Consider the following 20,347-nt stretch of genomic DNA (forward strand, 5'->3'; position numbering starts at 1 on the left):
TTTTTGGATAAAAATGATTTGGGGATTGTTTTGGTTATCAAATATTAAGAATCGGTCAGTATGCATTTGATGTTTAATGCAGATTAGGACTCAAAATGGATTACTGCATAAAATTAAATAAAATTATTTAATGGAAACCTAATCTAGATATGGAATTTATAAAGAAATTTGTCTGTCTCTCCTTTTATACTCCACTGAAAAATCACAATGGTCTCCAAGTTTATATGTGTGTTGGTAGGCCAGGAAATGCCTCTAATCTGCATTACATAACTTTCTGCTCTCTCTTCTCTCATCAGACCCCCAATCTAAAAAACATTCCTGCCTAAAAAATGAAAGTAAATAATTGCTTTTTTATAAAAGACATGGGCAGGATCAGTCATTTTCTTTAACATATTCTTAGGCTTCTATCCAGATTTCCATCTTTCATAACAGTAAATAACAGAATTAAAATATTATGAGTTTATTGATTAATCTAGCAAGAATGAAGTGAGAACATTTTCCTCGTGACAGGCATTGTGCCAGGTGCAAGACGTATAGATATGAGTAAGATAGAGTCCCTCCCATTAGTCTCTTACTAGTTTCTTTAAAACGTCACCTATGTTTGTAGAGTTTCATCTTCTCTTATTTATGTTTAAAGGTAAACGTCAAAATTCAAAAGTAGAATTATTATAATTCCTTAAAATAAAACCTCATAATTTATTAAGATCCACAACTACTGAGTACTCTGAGGCCTTCTAATATGAACTGGAGCATGTGATGTCTTTTTGGTTTATTAAATTCCGTGTCATTTGAAATTTTATTGAAGAGAAGGCCACTTGATGATCTGCAAATGCATTGCTAGTTATACACATTACTAATGTTACTTATTTATACGTAACAGCAGAATCATCAATGATTAACTAATTGAAATTAATTAATAAAAATTTAGACCTTAGGGTAACTGAATTCATTCATATGCAAGCTGTAGGAATAGATCGGCTATTAAAACAAATACATATATATATATATACATATAATGATATGAAGTATGTATAAAGATATACATACATACATCCTTTTTTAGAATGCTATTTCAAAAATTGTTTCACATAATATAATTATTTGTGGATGTAGGTGTATACATGTATTTCACTGATATTAACATTTACTAGTAACATTCTGAAAACCAGACAACGCTGTAGTATGTCATTAAAAGATCACACAGTGAATAAGACACAGCATTCACTTTATTGTAACTAATGCTTAAGTGGGAATGGATTTGTGATCACAGACTTTAGATCAAGGTAAGTACCAGAACCACCCCGGAACAATGGTATTAACCTAGAAAACCTATTAGATGGCAGGTAAATGAGCTTTTCCAGTGTCCTGGAGAGCTAGAGGCAGAGATATTGCTGGTTCTTTCTCTCCCTCAACTGAAGATGTGACTGTGATGCTGAGTTTTGCTCAAGGACCAGGAGTAACTAATATTTCTAAACATTCCCTTGAGCAAAAGTGCATAGAAGTTCTTTGAAAGGTCAGTAGTACAGCTGGAATTGTCTGGTTATTCAACTGTGGAGAGACTCTGCCTGCATGGAGAGGTCAGCTGTTCCCCCTACAGGCACAAGGGAAATGCCAGGGCCAGAGAAGTACTGAGACAAGATAGGCTGCCTGCCTTCCAGCGTTAGAGTCATCTCACTTCTGCTTAGTTCTGTATCCTTGGACAAATAAATCAGAAAATTATACTTGGTCTGTATGTGATTTGTCTCCTCCTGCCAATCCATAGCTTAATTAGGATGCTATGCAAGTATAGTTCAGTGAGATCTGTGTGCATTAAGTAATTTTAAAATGAACAGGTTTTAAAAAGTGTTTTCAACTTGCGAAACTATGGCATTCTGAATTATTTTGCATATTCTGCAAAATTCTCATTCTTCTAATGAAATGCATTGTACTATGATAGTTAAGTCACTTAATTCTTTTTGTTGTTGTTGTGGTATGCGGGCCTCTCACTGCTGTGGCCTCTCCCTTTGCGGAGCACAGGCTCCGGATGCGCAGGCTCAGTGGCCATGTCTCACGGGCCCAGCCGCTCCGCGGCATGTGGGATCTTCCCGGACCGGGGCACGAACCCGTGTCACCTGCATCGGCAGGCGGACTCTCAACCACTGCGCCACCAGGGAAGCCCAAGCCACTTAATTCTTAACTAGGTGAACGTTTTGAAGAAAAACCTACAAAACTAACTACAAAAATAATACCTAAAATAAACACATGTCATCATTATTCTCACATGGACATAAGTTTTTCATGAGTGATTACTATTTCTAAATTAACTGGTTAAATGGGCCTTGGGCATTCATAACCTGTTTACTGCAATACCGTCATCTACTACCTCGCGAATATGGAGGACGTTTTAACCATCTCAGGGCCCAGTGATTTTCGCAGGCTCTAAAGAGAAATTTGCTCTTCATCTCTCAGAGTGGTTACAGTGAAAATACTCTTGTGGTCATGGTTGTCTCTCTTGGTCTGCTTCACACCCTGCATACTGAAGTTGTAAATTTCAAAGGCACTTTTTTGCCCTAAAAAATATCAATTTTTATAGTAAACAATAATTCTATGAAATATGCGACCTTTGATGCTGGATGTTATTGATAGTTCTTACTAAAATGCTTAAAAAGATTTTTTTCCTGGTTTCCTACAGATGCGTATACAACCTCGGAGGTCACTTACATTTGGACATACAATGCATCTGATTCTGTACAAGTTGCTCCTGATGGCTCTAGGTTAAATCAGTATGATCTGCTGGGCCAATCAATTGGGAAGGAGACAATTAAATCCAGTACAGGTTAGTAAAATGAGTCTAAAGAAAAGCTAGTTCCTGAGAAGATTAATGGGTGAATGTCATTGGAAATGTGTCAGTTTGCTTAAAACCTTTTGTGCCCTAAGAAGGAGCAGCAGACTGTGCTTGGGAGCTTTTTAGAAATTCAGAATCTCAGGCCTGACTCCTTACTAAGTCAGAATCTGCATTTTAACAAGATTTCAAGGAGATACCAAGGTGTGCATTAAAATTTTAAAAACAGTAGTCTAACTTATGCTCCCAATTCAAAACGTGTGTGTCTTTTGAGACAAGCCAATTTTACCTTCACACAGTGTTACAATTCCCCTCACTTTCTAATTCTTTTCCCCCTATTCTGGATAAGTATGACTATTCAACTCTTGATTATGGATAATTACTATTGGTCTGTGTGGGAAAGCTAAAGCCCTTTCGAAGAAAAAGCAGCTGTATGAACGAATGATCTCACATCTGGCAGATAAAAACCCAGAGAGCAGAAAGGAAGGTAGCTATGAGTATCAGATAGAACTGACTCCACTATATTAGAGCAGACATTAACACATAAATTCAGAATTGGTGACAAGATTAAAAGTAGAAAATCTGGGCCAGGAGATCAGTCTTGGAGATGTAGCCAGAGATCAATACTTTAAAGAGCCGGAGAGGACTGAACTGGAAACAGTCAAAACAGAGGCTTGAGGTTGGGACCAAAGGGGATGAGAACCTGAGCAAGTAAGATAATCCCTGGTCAGAGCATTTATGAATCCTCTATCCCTTGGTCAGTAAGCATGACCTAGAGAGACAAACAAATTCCACACGATACACATGCCATTCAAATTTTTTGGTCATATGAAAATTTTCTTTTAAATACTCTTGCTATGCTAAGTGGGCATTTTAATGTTATATACTTTCCATGTCATATATGGGGCAAATTCTTTCCTTTTTTAAATCAGGGACTGTTCTTTGCCTAATCCCTTCCATTTCCAAAATGTTCAAACTATTGACTATTACAGTTTCTTAAGCTTCTTAAATTTTTCTTCTAGGTGAATATACCGTAATGACAGCTCATTTCCACTTGAAAAGAAAAATTGGGTATTTTGTGATTCAGACATATCTGCCTTGCATCATGACTGTCATTCTCTCCCAAGTGTCATTCTGGCTTAATAGAGAATCTGTGCCTGCAAGAACTGTGTTTGGTGAGTGAATAACTACATACTTTGCTGTGCAGCACATTTTGTTTCACGGCTTTCTTTCAAAAGCATTCTCTCTCTTGATCTTCACCCCAGTAGTTTCTGGTATGCAGAGCAGGGAGTATTCGTTTTGCCTTATAGATGAGGAAACTGAGGCTCAGAGAGGTACAATACAGAGTCAGTGTCACACTCTTAAAACGGAATATAAGAAGTTCTCAAATCTTCTGAATTACATTGTCTTCTTTCTGTTAAATCATTTTGCTTATCAACGTTTCTTTCCATGTTAGTATAAGGAGAATATTCTTAGAGGTTTTAATGTAAAGTATAACAGTACCATATTTCTAAGCTATGTTTATTTTATTTTATTTCATTTCATTTCATTTCATTTTTTTGTTTGGTTTTTAGATAAACAAAAATGACCTTAGTACTTTAAGTGAGAGAGAATAAGGGAGGAAAGGAAAGAGAGGGAGAAAAAGACTCCCTCATTCGCTACCAGTAGTGTGTTTAATAACAAAGTTAATTTTCTTGATTTAAACCATGCAGGGGAATTTGGTTACTGCTTTTTGGATATATGAACTAGGATGAGTACATTTTGTGACAAAGTAGATCACCTTTGTGTATTTGGTCCACTCATTCATCTAGGAAAGCTTTATTGAGAATCTACTAAGTTGGATATGGCATCAGGCCCTAAAGGTGCAAAAGCATATAAAATACAGTCCTTGCATTCAACTATCTCTGTACAGTGGAGGGCATCAGAATAAGTAGGAAAAATAATGGCAACACAAGATGAAATCATTATAAAAGAGGCACATATAAACCATTAAAAAAGACAGGAGCATGGATCCTCCCTAAAAGGACTGATTAAGTAGCTGAGTCAACATTCGAGCTAATTCTTGAAGGATAAGTAGGAGTTTCCCAGACAGATGATATGGGACAAGAATCCTAGCCAAAAAAGGATAAAGTGTGCAGTGACATTGAAGGATGAAAGAACATAGTGTATTCAGTGACAGTGAGCTGTTTCAGTGTCAGTTGATATACATACAGATAGAAGTATAGCTTGAGGCCTAATGGGAAGTCCTTGTAGGCCATGCTAAGATAGTGTACCTTTATCTTATAGACTATAGTGTTTTGAGACCATAGACATGTGTAAGCTCTTAGAACAATGCCTGGCATTTAATATGTGCTATATAACTCTTGGTTATTCTTATTATCAATGGAGAAAACTCAATTTTATTCTCAATACTAGCAAAGAATGATTCGAAAAGAAATTTAAAAAATAATTTCATTTATAATGGTATCCAAGATAATAAAATACCTAGAAACAAATTTGACCACATAGGTGAAAGACTTGTCCACTAAAATCTATAAAACTTTGTTGAAAGAAATTAAGAAGACCTAATTAAATGGAAAGACATCTCATGTTTTTTGAGAGGAAGGCAATACTGTTAAGATAGAATTATCCCCAAAGCAATCTACAGATTGAATTCAATACCTGTAAAAAATCCAGTGGCTTTTTATTTTTTTTGCAGAAATTCCAATCCTCAAATTCATATGAAATTGCAAGGGGCTCCAAATAGCCAAAACAATATTGAAAAAGAAAAAGAAAATTCGCTGGACTCATACTTCCTAGCTTCAAAACCTAGTACAAAGCTACATTATTCAAAACAGTGTGGTAGTGGCATAAGAATGGACATATAGACGAATGGAATAAAATTGAGAGTCCACAAACAAACAAACAGCTATGGCCAATGGATTTTCAACAAGGGTGCCAAGACCATTCTGTGGGGAAATAGTAGTCTCTTCACCAAATGGTGCTGGGCCAGCTCTATGACCACCATGTGCAAAGGAATGAAGCTGGACCCCTACCTCACTCCAGATACCACAATTAACTCAAATGGATACAAAGCATTAATGTAAAATCTAGAAGTATAAAACTATTAGAAGAAAATATAGGATAAATCTTTATGATTTTGGATCTAGCCATGTATTCTTAGGTTTGACATCAAAAACATGAGTAACAAGGAAAAAATAAATAAATTGGATTTCACTAAAATGAAAACTTTTGTATCTCAAATAACATATCAATAATGTCAAAAGACAACTTACGCATGGGAGAATATATTTGCAAATTATATATCTGATAAGGGTTTAATATCCTGAATAAATAAAGAACTCTTAAAACTCAAAGACAAAAAGACCAAAAACCTGATTTTAAAAAATGGGCAAAGAACTTGAATGGACTTTTTTCTAAAGAAAATATACAAATAGCAACAAGCACAAGAAATGACGTATATCATTGTACATTAAGGAAACACAAATCGAAACCACAATAAAGTACATTTTATGCATACTAGGATGGCCAAAATAATTAACAAAACAAAAGGACATAAATATTGGTGAGAATGTGGAGAAATAGAAACATTCATATTGCTGGGGGAATATAAAATGGTACAGCTTCTGTGGACACCAGTTCAGCAGTTCCTCAAAAGGTTAAACATAGAATTACCATATCATCCAAGAATTCCATTTCTAGGTATTACCTAAGATTAATGAAAACACATGTTTACATGGAAACTTGTACACAGGTATTTATGGCAGCATCATTTCTAATAGTCAAAAGATGGAAACAACCCAAATATCCTTCTGTGGATGAATGGATAACCAAAATGTAATATATACTTACAGTAGAATATTATTCATCTATAGAAAGGATTAAATACTGATAACATGCTACAACATGTATGAATCTTGAAAACGTCATTCTAAGTAAAAGAAGGCAGATGAAAAGGGTCACATATTGTATGATTCCTTTCATATGAATTATCCAGAATAGGCAAATCCAGAGAGACAGGCAGCAGTTTAGTTGTTGCCAGTAGATGGATGCAGGGGAAAATGGGAAGTGATTTTGTAGTAAGAACAGGGTGTTTTAGGGTGATTAAAATGTTTTGAAACTAGAGAGAGATGATGGTTGCAGAACACTGTGAATGCATAAATGCCACTGAATTGTACACTTTAAAATAATTCATTGCATATTATGTGAATTTCATCTCCGTAAAATAATTTTTAAGTCACGAGTTTAAAAAAAAAATTGATGAGCACACCAAGGATTTCCCAGGATTTAGGAATCTTCTTAGATATCTATTTCAAAATTTGCAAATTATTGAATCAAAGACAAAAAAAACTGACATGGCTAAAAATATGACAAAACTTCCATTCAAATGACTTGAAAAATAAGGTTACATGATTTTCAGAGCATAAATAATACAGAAAATAAAGTTTCAGGGAAAAGTACATAATAATTAATAACAGAAAGGAAATGATTAGGACAGAGTTGATATTCCAGAAAGATCTAAATTTATATATAAATATATAGCATATCAGATAAAATTAAATGATGAAGTATTTGCTTAATAAAGGTTGTAAGGAAAACAAAATATTGCATTGAGGTAAATAAAGACAGATTTTATAGCATAAATCATAGAGAGGAATATGTTTTCAAAAAAAACCAATAGAAGACTACCTAAGTATAAGGAGAGATAAATAGATGGATAAATATTTAACAGTGAATCAACAGAATGTGTTAGTATCTAGGCTGCTAGGTTCAACTATAACAAATGTACAAAAGTTTCTAAAGACTGATTATAAAAATAACACATACAAAGTTAAAAATCCAGGCTATACGTGAATGTGTAAATTCATTTGTGTATGAATGATTCACAATACAGGTTTAAGGACCCAAAAGTCATATTGTCATGTAAATATAAACAGTTAGGTGGTAAAGGCATTCTTAGTATTATCTCTACAAGTTATTCTGTGTAACGTTTGTAATAAATATAATTCCATGTGAGTGTATGTGTATATGTGTGTGAAAGTAAAAGCTAAAAATCCTACATCCCATGTGGAATGAGATTTGAAACCTGCCCAGCCTCTTTATTCTCCACCCCCATTCTATCTTTCACTGTTTTCTGCCTCCTTAACATCATTCTCTGACCGATGCACAGCAGTTACCTAAGCAAAGTGTCTACCCTCTCCAAACTTCTCTCCCTGAATCCACAGTCAGGTCTACAAGCTGTTTACCATTAAATCAGGTCTACAATATATCATCAAATCATCTGCCCTCCTCCTGCCTCAGAGGCTTTCTGTGGTGGGTAACCCCCCAAGTTAAAACAACAACAACAACAACTATTAATTAATATGCCCTGGGACACAGATGCCAAATTTCTCAGCGTTTGAGGTCTGACTTTATGCTGTCAATAGAAAAAGAAAACAGAGCAAATAAGACAGCAGGCAGAGGAGTTGAAATTAGAATGTGCACCCCTTTGATATTAGAAACTTTGTTCCATTGCATTAGGTTTTATCTATTCAGTTTTTTTATATTGCATTTATTTTGTGGTTGTAGGGGCAGCTTGACATTTCAAAGATATATCTTCAAAGGGGCTGCCTACGTATCTTGCAATGATAGATGAGGAAAACCTCCTTTGACTTTCTCTGAGTGCTCACATCCAGTTCATTCAACACCAACAAATACTTACTGAGCACCTACTTATCACATGGTTCTAGATACTTGGGGTATGTCCTTGAACAAAACCAAACACCCTTACGATGAGGTAGTTGTTCTCTGTTGCCAACGGTACAAGAAAGCACTTGGGAAACTTCTAAACTTAAACTTCAGGTTTTGTGCTTTCAAGCCTCCTGTGACTAAACAATGTATTTGCAATGTACAAACCTCATTTTGTGTTTGTATAAACATATAGCTTGGTTTGTGAAATTGTGGCTTATGGTTTTTTTAGTTGCTTAACATCCTTCAGAACTTCCTATAAATAAGAATAGTGATAACGAGTTTGCCAATTATTGTTTGTATATTTGAAGCCAAATCATTTTTCAAATTTATGAGTAAGTTTATCTATGAATATATTACTACACATTAATATATGAACATATGAGTATATGAATAAAGTTTATATATAAGAAATATGTACTGGTATTTCTGTCTTAATATTATATTCATTATGGAATAGAGAGTTTTTTTCTATTAAGAACTAAAACCAAATAACAAACATCTGTTAGGGTGTATGTTTGTCTGGTAAAAGAGTACAGGGAGTTCAAATGCCTTATACTGCAAAGTTTGTACATACAAAGTACATTGCATTTGCAAGTGACTTACCTGCTTGTCTTATATTTTTGGAGTAACTAAAACTCCAGAAGGGATATGTTTGGATTGCTCATTTTTCTACTTAGATCACAGATTTCCATGATTCAGTTTGACTGCTTATGTTAGGGAATCCAAAAGATAGTGGCTTGATTATATGAGGTGTTTCTTTTTTCTCATGTGAAAAAAATCCTCAAGTAGATCCTCCAAGACTAATATGATAATATCATGGGCATCAGGCAGTCTGTCTCTTTTCATCTTTCTTCTTTTATATCCCTAGCATGGAGTTTTGCTTCATTGTCCAAAATGGCTGTTGGTGCTCCAGGCATCACATTCATATCCAGGAACAGGAAGGAGTAAGCAAAAATGGCAAAAGACCTGTTCCAGCTCTGTGTTTGCCATTAATGAACTTTCCCAGAAGTCCCTTCAAGCAATCTCTATTTATATATTATTAGCCTAACTTGGTCTCATAACCGGAGAGTCTGAGAAATTGCCACCCTGAATAAATTCAATGTTCCAATATTATGATTGACTAAATATTGGATTGGGAGCTAGTGGTTTCTACTACAATAAGAAAAAAAAAAAGAAAAAATAGCAGTTTGCTATGAAGGTCATGAAATGATTAGGAGCACATATTTTGGAATCAGAGCACAGACATACCTTGTTTTACTGTACTTTATTGCACTTTGCAGATGTTGCATTTTTTACAAATTGAAGGTTTGTGGCAACCTTGCATCAGCAAGTCTATTGGTGACATTTTTCCAACAGCATTTGCTCACTTCATGTCTCTGTGTCACATTTTGGTAATTCTCACCATATTTCAAACTTTTTTATTATTATTATATTTGTTTTGGTGATCTGTGACTAGTGACCTTTGATGTTACTATTATAAAAGGATTACAATTTACTGAGGGCTCAGATGATGCTTAGCATTTTTTAAGCAATAAAGTATTTTTTAATTAAGACAATACTATTTCTCACTTAATACACTATAGTATAGTGTAAACATAACTTTTATATGCACTGGGAAACCAAAAATTCCATGTGACTTGCTTTATTGTGATATTCACTTCATTGTGCTGGTCTGGAGCCAAACCTGTAATATGTCCAAGGTATGTTTGTATCTTGGTTCAAAATCTGGCTCTTCTATGATCAAATTAGGTAAGCTATGGAAAGTCTTTTTAAACCTCTTTGTACCTTAGTTTCATCCCTCTGTAAAACTGGGATTATAATATCTACCTCATTAGGTATTTTAGGGAATCAACACACACACATACATTCATAGACACATGGAACACTTAGAACAATTCTAGCACATAGTAAATTCTATGTAATCGTTTGCTATTATTATTACTATTTATTATCTAATACTTAATTCTCTCCTTCTTATCAATAAATAGGTAAAGAGTAGTCAGATCTTGTTTTAGTTTAGGTTGGATATCCCAAGATGGCATATTTTGGGAGTTATGAACTCTATACACCTCTAGGTAAGACGTACCCGGGCAGTTATCCAACTTCTTTGATATTCATATCATCAGTGTTCAATTGTTTGAAGGGAATTTCAGAATTTTTGATATTCCTGTATTTAAGTGAAATACACCAGTGTGTGTTCAGTTTTTAATCGAGTCTCCTTTGTCATGTCAAATGAAGCTCAAGTCCAGCGGACTTAAGCCTCTTTGTTAACTTTATTCTTAATTAATCATGAGCTTCTATAGATATCCATAAGAAACAACATCTTAGATGTGCATCCCATCTCAAAGTCCCCTAATTGAGTCTTATTGGTTAGACATGGGTCACATTCTTATCCCTGATACAATCATCATGGACAGGTTCACACCCCTCCTATGACCTCCCTTCCCCTAGCATCCACTCAGGCCTCTTTCTTATTTCATGAATATACTAGCCATTCACCTCTAAGGTTTGTCTTTTCCCTTTGCTTGGGTTTCTCTTTTCCCAGATATCTGTGTGGCTAACTCCTTCATTTCCTTCAGGCTTTTCTAAAATGTCATCTTCTTGAAGAGACCTACCTGACAATCTAACTTAAAATCGTGAACTGCTTCCCAATCCTGAATCTTCTGCTCCCACTGGCCCTATTCTATGTTTTTTTTTTCCATTGCACATATCATCTTCCAATATTTTGTAGAAAAAATATATACTTTTGTTTAATCTGCCTCCCCGACAAGAATTTAAATTTCAAGAGGGCAGTTATTTTTACCTCTTTTTAAGCTGATGGCCAATTAAGTAGGTTAAACTGAGGCAATAAGTAAATGGAAAATGATTTTAGATAGATGATAGATAGATAGATAGATAGATAGATAGTATAGATAAGCCCATTTGTGAGTTCAACGAGAGTTAGGTTAGCAAAATTATAGAGACTAAAAGTGTCAAGTGGGGTACCTTCCTAATTTTTAAAATTAGGGAATCAGAGTGCTGTTTCCAAAAGAAGGTTGCATGGATACAGGGAAAAACAATAAGCAAATAAAACTTATTCATTGCAATAGGTTAGCCAACTGTGAAGTTTAGAAGGAACACAGGGCAGAGGGCTGCAGTCACTCTGACACTAACTGTAAGTTCAGGGAGTTCACGAAACCACTTTCAGAGTTGTTAATTCACTAAAAGAACTCACAAAACACAGTGAAAGCTGTTACACTCACAGGTATGGTTTATTACAGGGAAAGGATACAGATTAAAGCCAGCCACGGGAAGAAGCACATAGGGTCGAGTCCAGGCAAAGTACCAAATGCAGAGCTTTCATTGGCCTCTCCCCATGGAGTCAGGGACAGCAGTACTTTCCTGGCACTGATATGTGACAGCACATATTGCCAAGCAGGAAACTAACCTGCATCTTGGTGTCCAGAGGCTTTACTGGGGCTCTGTCACATGGGCATGGTTGATTGGTCTTGTGGCTGATCTCAGTTTCCAGCTGCTCAGGAGGTAGAGCTGATATGGCATGTTCCCAAACTCCCACCCTAAATTTAACTGTCACTATTGAGCTGCACCGAAGCCCCCAGGCAAAGCCACTCTTATCAAGTGTGACATTCCAGGCCTAGAAATCACATCCCAGAAGCTGAGAGCAAAGGCTTGACCTCTCTTTGGGTGTGGTTAAAATTCTATATTATGTAAACTGTATACATTATAAAACCAAATATTAAATATCTAATTATTAGACTATCATTTTGAGTTACCAATATATCTGCTTTCTTCATACCTTTCTCAATATTGCCACTAGTCTTCCTCCCTTCCCTCATGCTTACCTTCCCTTTAACCTGTTGCCCTCATCATTGTCTAGTTCCCTATAGGTCTCAACATTAGTCCTACTCTGGAGCATTTCTCCCCTCCACCAGCATGTCCGACAAGTTGTTTAATATTAGAAATATCTTTTTTACAGTGGAATTGGTGAGTGAAAAACATGCTTCTTCATTTAGTTCAGGAAAGCTATATAATAAGTGGGCTCTGTGTACCCGTTACATGAAACACATATTATAGGTGATCATAAAAATGGCAGATAAGAAGAACATTCCACTTCAACTTTTGAGAAACCAGTCACCTACTGGGCAGAAAGTCCCTTAATAATGAGGTTATTGTAGTTTAATAAAGAGATAATCAAGATCTGAAGTAACAAATATAATAATAATAAAACAACTAATAATAATAAATAAAATTATTAAATAAAACAGCAAATAATGTTGAGCACTTAACTACATGTTTGAAAGAATATTGCACCAAGAATGAAGAGAGCTTCTGTTAGGTTCTGATTCCACTTCTAGATTAAGCAAGCATGTAACCTCTGTAAAGTCTACATTTTCTCCACTATGAATAGACGTAAAACTTATGCTGTCTACCTCATTGGGATGCTAAGAGGATCCCTGAAACAATATGTGTACAGGTTTTATTAAATCTTAAAGTAAACATACATTTTTACTGTCTTATATATTCAACAAATAGCAAGCCTGAGTATTTTCTGAGAACCAAGGATACTGTAGAATGTTCTGTGAATCCAAGTGGTCTATGGCTGAAGGCATGAAGAGATAGGAAAGAGCACTGCATAAGAATTGAGCAAAAACTCCAAGCAAAGAGAAAGTTGAACTCATAGAAACAGAGAATAGAATCTCGGTTGCCAGGGGCTGGGTGTGAGGCATTAGGGAGAGGCTGATAAAAGGGTTCAAATTTTCAGTTATAAGATGGATAAGGTCTGAGGATCTAATGTATAACATGGTAACTATAGTTGATAATGCTGTACTGTGTAATTGAAATTTGCTAAGGGAATAGAACTTGTGTCTTCACCAAAAAGAAAGAAAAAAGGTAAATATGTGAGATGAGGTTAAGTAACTCTATGGTGGGGATCCTTTCATAATGTATATCAATTCATCACACTGTACACTTTAAATATATTACAATTTTATTTGCCAATTATACCACAATCAAGCTGAAAAGAACTTTAAAAAGAGAGAGAAAATCAGAAAATCACCTGGATACAGCTTCAGCCTATCTAGGCGAAAGAATCGGGGCAGCCTTAGAAGGAGACATGGACGGTTTTAATTGGAAAGTATGGAGAAAGTGCCAGCAGGAGTAGAATGTCTGGGTGGTGGCAGGATATGAAAGCAATGAACAGAAAGCCTGTGCAGGGCAAAAAAAAGTCTCTGCAAACCTTGTTCCAAATCCCTGTCTTCCACAAGGCATGGGCTGCAGAGCGCTAACAGGCTGCACACCTGGCATCCCAGAATTGACTTTGGCACAAGGCAGCACACGCTAATCAGCAAGCTGCCAGCCCACCAGCCACACTCCTCCCTGCTGGTAGACTCATCCCAGTCAGCCACTGCCAATTAGGAAAGTGACTGAAGCAAGATACGTTAATAAGCCATGGCAAGGAAGATTAGAAAGCTTTGCTGGTCCAAGTCTAGGGGCAGGTTTAGAAGTTGTTTCAGGAATATAGGTGCTTAAGCTTGATTGAGGAGAATGGATTATTAGTAAGGGCACAGGAAGAGAATTAAAAGTGTATGCTGTTATTTTGTCAGTGATTTTTTTTTTTTTTTAGATTCTTTTCAGGACATGCCAATGTCACTTCAATACAGTTATAACCATTCAAGTTATGAGAGCAGATTATCCAATCCCATTTCCTACACTGAAATCTATGTGGTCATAGTGATGAGAAAAAAAATTTAAAGCATGTTTTGGAGCACCTTTATGCGTTATATACTGTGTTAGAAACTTCAAATTTAATCATTATTTAATTCTGAAAAAAATATATCCCCAGTTAGGAAAGTAATTATTCCCCCTTTTCAGACAAGAATTTTGAAGTCCAAAAGTATCAAGAGACTACTCCATTATCAGACAGCAGGTCAGTAACAAAGAAAGAATTTGACCTCACACTCTCTGACTCTAATCTTTTCACTTTTTCTACGGCACCATTATGCCATCAAACTACTTTTTCCCTTTCTTTTTGGTTTTGTTTTCTTTTCTTTTAGAGCTTGAAATCAGAAATCTCCTGGGTGATTGCTTCAAACATAGGTAATTTCTGTTTGAGAGTCAGGCTTACTAAACATAGATCAGAACTAGAGGTGAATGTTCAGACTTGAACAATAGTTAACTTTTGGCATTAGCAGCTGCTTATTGAAGTATTTCAGATTGCTTGCCCTATTTCCTGCCCAGAAGTTGATACTGTCACATCATGGTATAGTAACTAATGCATTAAATGACTTTTCAAAGTTCTCTTCTGTCCTGGTGTCATATTCTGCATTTTTAAGCAAAATTAACCTAGTTAATCCAGGTCTTTAAAAGTATAGGTACTTATAATAGGTTCACCTTAGTCATTAGAAACTTCTGTTTAATTTTAATCTGAGGTGGAGAATTCTATGACTGCTTTTGACTGCATTCTGTAAAACCATTTCTTATAATGTAGTTTGTCTTGGAAGTCATCTGTGAAAGCTTGATAACCTTATAGAATATATAAGGGAGATTTTAGGTGTTTCAAGAGAAGGATTTTTTGTTACTGTCGTTGTTTCGTTTTGTTTTTTTTTTTTAGTTTTTTTTTTAGTTGTTTTCTTTTTTCTTCACTTACGCCTTGAAATAACAAAGTGGAAAATAATAGATTTTTCTACTCTGATTATTTTACTATTTAAACAGGTTTAGATCATTAAATATTTATTTTCACTATAGCAAAATTTTGAGTGCATATTTATTCTTAGTTTTTTGTTTGTTTGTTTTTTGTTTTTGCGGTACGCGGGCCCCTCACTGCTGCGGCCTCTCCCGTTGCGGAGCACAGGCTCTGGACGCACAGGCTCAGCAGCCATGTCTCACGGGCCCAGCCGCTCCGCGACATGTGGGATCTTCCCGGACCGGGGCACAAACTCGCGTCCCCTGCATCGGCAGGCAGACTATCAACCACTGCGCCACCAGGGAAGCCTTATTCTTAGTTTTTAAACTCTCAAAAAAATTAAAACTATTGTTTATTTTCAAATACCTACTAGTCTTTCAAGGAAATGATTTCTACTTGGGTGACTTTTTTCTGATAAAAATGATTTAATAATGCATTATTTATCACAAACAACGTAATATCTCCCTAGTTAGGTCACCTCAGGGAGCTATAAGATACCACCATACCACCAAAACTATTAATATTTGAACAGTCACCTTGCATTTTATGACAATACAATTACAAGATTGAAATAATAAAAAGATTTGATAACAGTGGGGAGTTTATACAAGATAGTGTTTTCTGTGGTCTGTTCTTTTATTGCCTTATTGTCATCATACTGAATATATTATTTTCTTTTAAACTTATGAAATCAGAATATTACTGTTTTAGTTTAAGCTACTTTAACACAGTATCATAGATTCGGTGGTTAATAGACAACAGAAATTTCTTTCTCACAGTTTTGGAGGCTGAAAGTTGGATATCAGGACACCTGCATGGTGGGGTTCTGGTGAGAGGCCTCTCCCTCATTATAGGTTGCTGACTTTGTGTCCTCATGTGGCAGAAAGAGAGTGAGCTAACTCTCTGGCCTCTTCTTATAAGGGCATTAATCTCATTAATGAGGGCCCCAACTTCATGACCACATTACCTATCAAAGTCCCCACCTCCATCACATCAAGGATTAGATTTCAACATATGAATCTGGGGGGAACACAAACATGCAGTTAGTTCATAACAATCACTGTGGTATTTAGCAGTTACGCTGGATTGAACTTCCCTGGGTAATGGAGCAGAGGTGCAGGGATCCCAGAAAGGCTGTTTTCAACCATTTTTAGATCTAGCCTTACCTTAACCAGAACTTCCACCTCATTCCTGATATCGTTTGAGATTAGATGTAAACCATATGCTAGACTTCTTGGAAGTCACCTCTCAAATGTAATAGATTTTGACTGATGTTCTTGAGAGAGATTGGTCTTAAGTCATAACGACACTGCTGAATCCATATGATAGCATTAGGCTATCAAATCATGCCTAACTGAGGAGCTGAATCACATCCTTTTAGAAATCTAGGAATAGAGTATTTCAGCAGTGAAGATAATGAGTTTAACAAGACCAGAAATCTGTGGATCCATTCTGAAAAGATTTTGGACATTCTTGGAACAATGGAAGAACAGAGAAGAATCCAGTTCAAGGCTTTCCTTTCTCTTTCCCTGTGAGCCACATTAGATTATTTCTGAAGGTGGGAAATGAATAAAACAAAATAGCCCAAGGCTTTCTAGGCAACCATTTAAGCAGTGTAATCCTTAGGTGTCTTGATTTTTTTCTTAAACCACCACTAGATGGGTCTCTTGCATCCTTGGTTTGGATTCTTAGCTGCTTTATCTACATATTGGGGGCCTAAACAACTCAGAAATAACAGGGAAGCTATAGCACTTTTTATTTGACAGGTTCCAAATGGGACATTTGCATGTATCATTTAATGTTCAAGTATATAAAATACTATTTTATAATATATCATAATTCCCATTTTAGAGATAAAGTCACTGAGGCTGAGAGAGAGAAGGTGGCAGGGAGAGGGAGAGAGAAAGGAGGATAATTTAACATTTGTTGGACAATTCTACGTAGCAGGCATACATGCTCATACTCTATCCTCTCAACAATCCCCCTCCCACCAAAAAAAAATCATTTACATTTTACAGATGGAAATGAAGCTTAGCAAGGTCACAGAGCTGCTGTGACAGAAGCAGAATCCAAGTCTGTGCCTGATCTTACTGCACATTGTCTCTAGGTATAAGCCATTTCTCAAGCAATCGAAACATTTTAATACACGATATAACTTTAAAAGGTATAAAGAGCTTAGGGGCTGAAGTGTTAGATTCATGATTTTGAAAAAGACACTATATGGACATATAATTGGCTTTGAAAGAGAAGACCATTTATAGACTAGGCAGTACAATTTTTTTTTTTTTTTTTTTTTGCGGTATGTGGGCTTCTCACTGCTGTGGCCTCTCCCGTTGTGGAGCACAGGCTCCGGACGCACAGGCTCAGCGGCCATGGCTCACGGGCCTAGCCGCTCTGCGGCATGTGGGATCTTCCCGGACCAGGGCACGAACCCATGTCCCCTGCATCGGCAGGCAGACTCTCAACCACTATGCCACCAGGGAAGCCCTAGGCAGTACAATTTAGTGAAGAGTGTGGACTTCTGAGGCAGACTGCCTGGGTTTGCATTCCACCTCTACTACTTGCTAACAGTGTGATCTTTAGTAAGGTAGTCAGCCTCACTTAGCCTCAGTTTCCTCAACTGTAAATGAGGATGATAATAATACCGAACTCACAGGGTTGTTATGAGAATTAAACAAATTAATACATGAAAAGTTCTTATAATAAGATGTGGCATATAGTAGGTGCTCCTAAATGATACTTTTTAATTCTATCTGGAGTAACGTAAGAATATGCGATTTAAGTGGAAAAGGCATCAATTTACACTATCTTTATATTCCATTTATATTACAGTGTTGTGATTAAACCTCTGTTTCATTCTAAAGCTTATTAGCTTCTTAACCTGTATGTTCCTTCTTATAGAATTTGTGAATATGGTCTCCCAGTGTTACTGTTCACAGATTTTTAAATTAATTATTTCATTTGATGAATCAACAAACAATAAGGATTTACTCTTGCCAGAATCTGAATGAGGTGGTAGCATTTCCACGTGCCTATAGGCTGCTCAGAGTATGGAGGAGTGAGAGAGACATGTAAATAAATAAGTGGTATAGAGGATCATAGGGGCTGGGAGAGAAATATTCCAAAATAAGGTAAGAGCAAAAAGAAGGAAGCAGTTAAATCTGAGGAAGTCAGAGAAACCCCAAGGGAAGAAGAATCGACTCAAGCCTTGCAAATTAGCATAATGGAAAAGGCCATATTCTAAGCAGAGGGTGCGCAATTATTAAAAGCAACATGGAGCATATGAAGAACAGCAGATTACTGCTCGGTGTATCTCAGGCATGGGATTCATTTGTTTGTAAGGATGGTTAGACAGAGGCCAGTTCGTGTACAGCCTTACATTCCACGCTAAAGCCATGGAAACTGCTTGAAGGGTATTTTACTGAGGGAGTAAACTGGAGGCATTTGAGTGTAGGGGAAGACTATTATGGGGAATATTGTATACATAGATTGAAATGGTATTAGTGATGGAGGGTGACTAGTTAAGAGACAATTGATATTATCTGGGTGAGAAATAATGAAGGCCTGAATAGGACAATGAATATTGGTGGAGAAAGAGTTATAGATCTGAGAGAAGCTAGGGAGGAAGAATATGCAGGACATGGTGAATCTGAAGGGGAGAGAAATTAGGCATTGCAGAATACTCCTAGATTTCTACTTGAGTGACTAGATAAATGTAACGTCATTCCCTACAATAGAGAATTATGGGAGATGTGGTAGGTTTTGGCTTAGACTATAGGTTCAGTTGTGAAGGCTTAAAGCTTGAGATTTCTATGGGACTTAACAGTGTGGGATTATTATAAAAGGTTTCTCTGATCTCTCTGTCCTTAGTCTCACTATTCTTCATTCCATTCTACACAGTGTGGCAAGAGTGATCTTTCTAAAACTCAAATCTAGTCACATAACCCTCTCCTGCATGAAACTTTTCCATGACTGTACGTTACAGCCATTGACTGAAACACCATGTTTATGTGGCCTTCATGGGCCTCCCCAACCTAATCTGTTGTGAGGGTACCTTTTGCTACATGGACTTACATTAGACCCAGGAACATGTTTTTTCTTCATTGAACATATTCCTCAGACTCTTCAAATTTCCTTTTATATATCACTTCCTGTAGGAAGCCTTCTCTGATCCCAAAATCTTGGACAGGTACTTTTTAGGCAGTTTCAGAGCACCCCATATTTTCTCTGTTATTTATTACACCATCTGCAAAATTTGCCTATTGATTGTCTGCTTCTTCCAGTAGATTATATTCTCCCTGAGCATATAATTCATATTTTTGTATACTCATGTATAACAAAGTGCAGACATGTAGTAGACTGGATAGATTTTTAATTAAAAAACTAGGGCTTGCCTGGTGGCACAGTGGTTGAGAATCCGCCCGCCGATGCAGGGGACACAGGTTCATGCCCCGATCTGGGAAGATCCTGCATACCACGGAGTGGCTGGGCCCGTGCGTCTGGAGCCTGTGCTCCGCAACGGGAGATGCCACAACAGTGAGAGGCCTGCGTACCGCAAAAAAAAAACAAACTAATATCGGGCTTCCCTGGTGGCGCAGTGATTAAGAATCCGCCTGCTAATGCAGGGGACACAGGTTGGAGCCCTGGTCCAGGAAGATCCCACATGCCGTGGAGCAACTAAGCCCATGCGCCACAACTACTGAGCCTGCACTCTAGAGCCCGTGAGCCACAACTATTGAGCCTGCATGCCACAACTACTAAAGCCCGTGTGCCTAGAGCCCGTGATCTGCAACAAGAGAAGCCACCGCAATGAGAAGCCTGAGTACCGCAGCAAACAGTAGCCCCTGCTTGCCGCAACTAGAGAAAGCCCACGCACAGCAATGAAGACCCATTGCAGCCAAAGATAAAAATAAATAAATTAATTAATTTTTTTAAATCTAAAAAAAAAAAATTAATGTCATATAGGAAGCTCAATAAACTTTTATTGAGCTCATTAGAGATATGCAGAAGATGGCCAGAGTGAGATATTTGGCACTGGAGTTCATAAGATACATCCTTAAAGATATTTGTCATGTAGGAACAGGCTAGGAAATGAGAGTAAATTATATTGCCCA

The 20,347-nt window shown here is 36.7% G+C and overlaps 1 protein-coding gene across 3 annotated transcripts in view; it reads left to right on the top strand.

The window, feature by feature from the left end:
- The window catches only part of GABRA2 (gamma-aminobutyric acid type A receptor subunit alpha2), a 119,315-nt gene that overhangs the window by 72,954 nt on the left and 26,014 nt on the right, over positions 1-20,347 (top strand). For all 3 annotated transcript variants that reach the window (XM_060147296.1, XM_060147299.1, XM_060147297.1), the window contains exons 6-7: positions 2,672-2,815; positions 3,844-3,996. In XM_060147296.1, coding sequence (XP_060003279.1) covers positions 2,672-2,815; positions 3,844-3,996 — 297 coding nt within the window. The remainder of the gene's footprint in view (positions 1-2,671; positions 2,816-3,843; positions 3,997-20,347) is intronic.

Source organism: Lagenorhynchus albirostris, chromosome 4 (genome assembly GCF_949774975.1).
Source record: "Lagenorhynchus albirostris chromosome 4, mLagAlb1.1, whole genome shotgun sequence".
In the NCBI taxonomy this organism is placed as follows: Eukaryota; Metazoa; Chordata; class Mammalia; order Artiodactyla; family Delphinidae; genus Lagenorhynchus; species Lagenorhynchus albirostris.